At 35.3% G+C, this 7,699-nt stretch overlaps 1 protein-coding gene across 1 annotated transcript in view; it reads left to right on the top strand.

The window, feature by feature from the left end:
- ALG6 (ALG6 alpha-1,3-glucosyltransferase) overlaps nt 1-7,699 on the top strand; it is a 54,313-nt gene that overhangs the window by 37,070 nt on the left and 9,544 nt on the right. Inside the window, 2 exon segments of the mRNA XM_055585631.1 lie at nt 727-811; nt 4,194-4,264. Coding sequence (XP_055441606.1) covers nt 727-811; nt 4,194-4,264 — 156 coding nt within the window.

Below are 7,699 nucleotides of genomic sequence, written 5' to 3'. Positions count from 1 at the left end.
GTTTGCCTTGGTCCTAAGTGGCTCCAACTGTGCTTATTGCTGAGTTCTTTTTCCTCCTTGCCCATCAGTCATTACAAGGAGAAGCTCTGGCACCTTCCCACTCCCTTTCCAGCTTGTTCTTTATCATTTACCATGGGTTGAAAATCAGATAATCAACTTTTGTGAAATGAGGGCTAATGAGGTTCTCTTGTGAGTAAATTTTATGAATGTTTGCGTAACAAATACAGAATTGTTTCTTTATACCTGCTTTTATTTTCTTGTTTTGTTGTTGTTCAGACACTAAGTTGTGTCTGACTCTCTGCGATCCCGTGGACTGCAGCACACCAGGCTTCCTTGTCCTTCACTCTCCTGAAGTTTGCTCAGTCATGTTCACTGAGTCCATGATATCTGTTTTGAGTGTTTGCTGATTGACTTTTAGCTGTCTATCTTTGTATCTTTCCCAGAATAGATACTAAATACTAAAATAACATAAGCAATATTTAATTCTACAGTGTTTTGTTCTGTATTATATAATCACATATATATTAAAGCGTGTACATATTTCAGTGTCTGGGTTTTATTTAAATGTTATTTGGTCTTGAATTTATTATTTAATACATAAACTTTAACTAGAAATCAATTTAAGTTGATAAGTAATGTGATCCTTACATTTTAAAAAATGTTTCTTTGCTTTAGTTGTATATTTCTATAGAGAAAATAAATGTTTGATTTTTGTTACTTTTTTAGCTTTTGTTTTACATTTTTGAGCCTGCTTCCTGCATGTATAAAATTGACACTTCATCCCTCTCCTAAAGGATTCAGATTTACTCTGGTAAGTTGCTCATTAGTTTAGATACTTAATTCTTGCTGCAATTGAGTTTTTAAAAATATAAATTATTTTTATATAAAATAATATTTAAAATTTTATTATTTTATTTTATTATATTTATATGTTTATTTATATTTTTATATATTTATATTTTATATTTATATATAATATATATTATATATTTATATTATATATAAAATATATTTATATATATTTATATATTTATTATATTTATATTATTTTATTTTATATAAAATAATATTATTATATAAATAAAAAAATTATATTCCTGCTTTGAACAGGATTTATTGGATTGAGATATAAGACATTCATTTATTTGGCAAACATTTATTGAGCATTTGACACACTTAGGTGCTGTTTTGGAGCAGGCTGAGCAATCAGAATCTTTCAGTTTAATTCAACAACTATTTAATTTCCTTGTGTTGGTCAGTAAGGGAATGCAAAGAAGAAAACAGTGGTGATGGACATGTTTAAATTGTTATGCTTTAAAGCTGGGGTATTAAGTTCTGTCAGGTACAATGAGTGCTATGATAGTGTGGGAAAAGGAGACATTACTTTGAGGGCAGATTTTAGACAGTTTCTTAAAGCAAGTGGGATTGGAGCCAAATTTTGACAACTGAGCAAGATTTGGACTAGGTGGTTAAGACAGGAGGAAGACCTTGAAGGTACAGATGTGGGAAAGGATAAGGAATCATGTGGGAACAACTGTTAGCCAGTGAGATTTGTGTGACTGATGTAGGGGTGTGTGTGTCGAGGTTAGGAGAGTATATAGGGAGAGAGAAGAGTCAGAAAGGATCAAATTGTGTAAGACCTTGTATATTGGCTTGAATAATTTGGAGTTTGATTTGTGTGCAAGAGGAGCAAAAAAGATTTTGGAGGAAAGGGGACAGATCACCCTTTTAGGAAGATGACTTGTGTCAGTTGGAACATAGACTGGGTATATATTCTACATTTGGGGTTTCTCTGAGTGGGTTTATAAATTCCTCCTGGTTGTATTTCTGTGGTGTTTAAAATTGCTTCCATGTACCTTGGTCTATAAAATGACATTTAAAGACTATCTTTTTAAAATATCAAGAAAATTTAGTTTATGAAAATAGTCTTAGTGGACTTCTAAAGGGACAACGTTTTATTTTTTATTTTTCTAATTTTTGGCCATGCCACGTGGCTTGCAGGATCTTAGTTCCTCAACCAGACAGCAAACCTATACCCTCGGCTGTGAAAGTGTGGAGTCTTAACCATTGAACTGCCAGGGAATTCTCTAAAGGGACAACATTTTAGAAATTAGGGTTTCAATTCTGGGACTGCCACTTATTTACACTGCATTCTAAAAGCAAGCCAAAGCAGAGCGTATTAGTCAGGAATTTCAGAAGTGCCTATCAGTTCCATAGTCCAAAAAGCATAGTTTCATGTTCCTCTTTTTTAAAAAATTACCTTCTTATTGATGATTTCCGTTGTTTCTGTGAATGAACTCTGAGCATAGTAAGTCATTTATAGTTAATGTTCTATTGGATGTTTAGAATAGGAGGATGAACTCTAAGCACAGTAAGTCATCCCTAGTTAATACTCTGTTGGATGATTAGAATAGGAGGGATGTGGTTAGTAATATTCTGGCGTCTGCAGTAGGCCTAACTTGAAATATTTGCAAGCTTATGTAAAATTGTTATTCCATGCTAAATAACTATATATTTCAAAGGTGCTGAAATGGAATCTCAGTGTGTCGGTAACTGTAGCAATGTTAGAGATGACTACTTTTAGGATTAAAAGCAGAAAAAAAAACATTTTCTTTCTCTTAATTTTCTAATTTTGTTTGTTGTGTTTTAATACCAACCACTGTGTTTAAAAAATAAACTTAGTGAGTTGCTTTTGTTGATGTTTTAAATTCTTCTGGACTAGCTTTAAAAACATTTCCCATTATAATTTTAAAGTGTTTTCCTTTCAGTCTAGATTGAATTATTTCTTAATATAGGTCTATAACTGAGGTAATTGGTAGTACGAATACTAATAAATCTGTAGTGGCCAAGTGATTTTTACCTGTTATTTTCAAGGCGCATTTTTTAAGTGCCCTGTAGCGTGCCGGGTCCTCTCCTCGGTGCTGGCATGCCAATGAGTGACAGCTCATTATCCCTGCTTTCTTAATGGGGACACTCATGCTAGTTGGCACAAGGACAGTAAGTAAAATGAATCAGTTAATAGGAAAATATCTGGGTGTAATGAAGACTGAAGAAAGTAGTCTTATGTGAAAAGAGGACTGGTGGGGTTTGGTTAGGGTTGCACTACTTTAGGTTAAATAAAAGAAGGCTTCTCTAGGGAAGTGACATTTGAGCCTTGAACTCAATGACTGGTCAGAAGTAACCAATTACAAGAGATCTGGGCTCTGACTTGATAAAAAGTAAATTTTTTTTCCTTAAGGCAAGAACATGTTTGGCATGTTCGAGACGTTAAAGGGACAAGTGTGAAATGACTGATGTGAAATGAGTGAGGGAGACATTAAGAAATAGATTGGAAGAGGAAGGCAGGACCCAGATTATGTAGAAGTTTAGATTTTAATTCTAAGTGTAATGGGAAGCTATTGGAAGATATTAACCAGGGAAATTACATGATCTGATATTGTGGCTAAATGGAGAATGGATTTATAGGGGACAAGAGCATTACCACTTAGGAGGTCACTGTAGTGGTCCAAGAGGAAGATGGGGGTGGCTAAGACCACTCCTCTGCCACCATCAGCAGGGTGGAATGGAAAGAAGTGGGGTGAATATTGTATTAGGAGATGGTGTAGGTAGAATTTGCTGATGGATTGGATGTGAAGCATGTACAAGATAGTGAGCCAGGTTTTTTGCTTGAGCAACTGGATTGGGTGTATATAGAGAGATGTCTAATATGCAGAATATAAACTCCTGAAGATAGAGTTAAGTTTTAATTTAAAACCCCAGATAGCAAATGATTACTTTATAAAACATTGTATATATTTTACTGACGTGCCTGTTTTAAAAACACTCAAATAGATTTATTTTGTCACTTTCATATTTTGACCTTCTTGACTTCATACTTTTTAAATTGTCAGAGATTCTAAGGGAGGATGAAGGTATGATTATTGTGTCTGAAGTATTTAGTAGTTTTGTTTATTAATAACTAAGACTCAGTGAACTTGTTTTAGATGGTTAAGTATTACAATAGTTAATTTTCAAAATATTTTGATAATTAAATTTGAATAGAATATTATGCCTCTTACAATTGTATATAATTTTCCTTTTAGCTAGAAGCTATATTAAACTTTAAAATGTTACTTGAAATGCTTTTAATCTGACTTATACTAAGTTGCTGTTGTAAGTTTTTGCATCTGATTTTCTGTCCTTTTTCCTTAAAGGTTAGCTGTGCACTATCATTCTTTTTATTTTCTTTCCAAGTGCATGAAAAGTCCATTCTTTTGGTATCATTGTAAGTAAAACGGTTTCAAGTATGTGTTTTATTTATTATTATGTGCTTATGATATATACATGAATCTAATACTTGCATATAACCACCTAAGTGCAAATCAAAACTATACAAATGTAACATAGTTGCATAAAATTATTTCATAAAATCACATTTTTTTAGAATGATGACCTGTTACAATTTTACTTCTTTAAACTGGTAAAATTTTATAGAATCATTTCTGACATACTTATTATTTCTTCCTGTTTTTTCATTTTGAATTTGCTAATAAAAATGGTCTTCTAAAGACGCTGTACTCTGGTGGAAGCCTGTTTGTCCTCTTTGCCTTTTTCATTTCATTCATTTCCGTTACTATTCAATAGCCTGGTTCTCTCTGTTAACCTCTTTAGGGGTTTTTTTATATGTTGCCTCCTTTCTAGTTCTTCTGTCAAGACTTTTGTTTAGACTCTACTGGTAGTCTGTAAATCTAGAAGCATTAATTTTTTTTTGGATTTCATAGAAGTTGGGTGGCAGTTGCGGGTATATTATCCCACTATTAAAATAATGCCCAGAACACCGTGGAATACTTGAATCCTGTCCTAGCTCAGTCCCACCTCACCCTGTTTGCTAGGTTCCTGTGAAAGATACATGTATGAAATGACCAATGACTAGTGGAAGGAAGTATTGCTTTTATTAGGTGGAGCTTTGGACTAAAACCTCAGTGTAGAGCTTTAGAGTAAGCCGGCCTATGGGGCAGGCCTCTTTCCTCTGAACAAAATAGTCTTGTACAATTGTAGACCGAGAGGGCAGAATAATTTCACCCCCCAAAGTCTAAACTTGAGTTAGATCTGAGCCCTGTTGTGTAAGCCTCGGCTGACCCTACACAAATCCCAAGTGCCAGGGGATGAAATTATGGAGAGGTGCTGCTTTCAAACATGTATAATTTCCCCCAGTATTTCTACTCTGTAGAGATGTCTTTGATCGATGACCTGTAATCTGACCATTCAGGTTAGCTTGTGGTCCCTGAATTTCTGGGAGTTCAGACTCTACAACTGTATTTTGATTATTTATAACAGTAAGTGACTTTAATTTTGATCAAATATTTTAAAGTTAACATTAAAAGTTCTTCTCGATCTGGTTCCAGCTAATCTATCATTAAATGAATATTTCATTCAATAAATATTTATTGAGGTCCTACTATTACCAGGTACTCTTCTGTGCACTTGGGATATATCTGTGAACAAAACATAACAGAATTGCTACTTTCTTAGGTTTGATTCTCAAGGACAGACACTAATAATTAAATAAAAATAAGAAATTAAAGTGTTAGAAGGTAAAAAAGGCCATAAAGGATACATAAAAGAGATTAAGAGAAGTTGAGAGTTATTGGAGGTGGGGTGAAGGAGCAAGTGCAGGTTGCAGTTTTATGAGGATGTTGAAGTAGACCTTGTTGAGATATTTGAGTGGACTGGATGAGATGAGGGTTAGCCCAATGGATATCTGGGTGAGTAACATCCTAGACAGCCAGTGCCAAAGCCCTAAGATGGTAGTATGCCTGATATATTCAGGGAACAATAGAATGAGGTGATCAGTTGCATCAGATGCTGTGAATAGGTCAAATAAAACGAGGGTTAGGAATAGACTGTTGTACTGAAGTGGAAGTCACTGGTGACTTTGAAATGGCTAGTGTTGATAGAGTGATGCAGGGAAAAGCCTGAGTAGAGTGGGTTTAAGACATAACAAGAAGAGAAGAATTGAAGACAAGTATAGATCTTTTTTTAAAGATATATGAAAGTGAAAAGAAAGTCAAAGTGTTAGTCACTCAGTCATGCCCAACTCTTTGTGATCCCATGGATTGTAGCGCACCAGGCTCCTCTGTCCATGGAATTCTCCAGGCAAGAATACTGCAGTGGGTTGCCATTCCCTTCTCCCGGGGATCTTCCTGATCCAGGGATTGAACCCTGTCTCCTGCACTGCAGGCAGACGCTTCAGCCTCTGAGCTACCAGGACAGTTACAGACATACGGTGAAACACACCATTAGTACATCCACAGTGTTGTGTGACCATCACCACTGTCTACTCACAGAATATTTTCATCTCCAAAAAGGAAATCTTGTACACATTAAGCAGTCATTCCCCATTCTCCCCTTCCCTTAATGCTTGTAACCACTGATCTGCTTTCTCTGTGAATTTGCCTATTTTGGGTATTTCATATAAATGCAGTCATAAAATACGTGGCATTTTGTCAGACAACCTCTTTCACTTAGCATAATATTTTCAGAGTTCATCCCTGTTGTACCATGTATTAGGCCTTCATTCATTTTTGTGCCTGAATAATATTGCATGGATGGATATGCTACATTTTGTTTGTCTGTGCATCAGTTGATGGACATTTTGAGTTGTTTTCACCTTTTGGCTATTGGGAATAGTGCCACTTAAACACATGTATTTTCAGTTCTCTTGGGTTTATACCTAGGAGTGGAATTTCTGGGTCTCATAGTAATTCTATAAACTTACTGAGGAATCACCAGATTAATTTCCACAGAAGTTATACCATTTTACATGACACCAGTAATGTATGGGAGAAGGCAATGGCACCCCACTCCAGTACTCTTGCCTGGAAAATCCCATGGACAGAGGAGCCTGGTAGGCTGCAGTCCATGGGGTTGCTAAAAGTCGGACATGACTGAGCGACTTCACTTTCACATTTTACTTTCATGCATTGGAGAAGGAAATGGCAACCCACTCCAGTGTTCTTGCCTTGAGAATCCCAGGGATGGGGGAACCTGGTTGGCTGCTGTCTATGGGGTCGCACAGAGTTGGACACGACTGAAGCGACTTAGCAGCAGCAGCAGCAGTAATGTATGAGGGTTCTGATTTCTCTGCAACCTTGTCAGCATTTGTTATTGTCTGTTTTTATTTTTGCCATCCTAGTAGGTATGGAATGGTATATCACTGTGCTTCTGATTTGCATTTCTTAATGACTAGTGATGTTGAGCATCTTTTTTATGTCCTTATCAGGCAATATGTGTATCTTCTTCAGAGAAATGCCTGTTATTTAAATCCTTTGCCCAGCTTTAAAGTGGTTGTTTATCTTTTTCTTGTTGAGTTTTAGAAGTTCTTTGTATATTCTGAATATTAAACCTTTATCACATATATGATAAGCAGATACTTTTTTCCATTCTTTGAATTTTCCCCTTCTTGATAATGTTCTTTCATGAACATTTTTAATTTTGATGAGATCCAGTTTATCTTTTCCTTCATTGTGTTTGCCTTTGATGATGTATCTTACAGACCATTGCCAAATCCAAGGTAATATTTATCCTCATATTTCTTCTAAGAATTACATTTAGGTCTTTGATCCATTTTGAGTTAATTTTTGTATATGGTGTGGGACAGGTTGGCAGTTCTTTAAATGAGTTTTGCTGAAAAGGGGAGCAAAGAAATTCTGCAAAAACT

Source organism: Bubalus kerabau, chromosome 6 (assembly GCF_029407905.1).
Source record: "Bubalus kerabau isolate K-KA32 ecotype Philippines breed swamp buffalo chromosome 6, PCC_UOA_SB_1v2, whole genome shotgun sequence".
NCBI classification, from domain to species: Eukaryota; Metazoa; Chordata; class Mammalia; order Artiodactyla; family Bovidae; genus Bubalus; species Bubalus kerabau.
The sequence above is the reverse complement of the archived record's forward strand: the minus strand, read 5'-3'. Positions and strand labels throughout refer to the sequence as shown.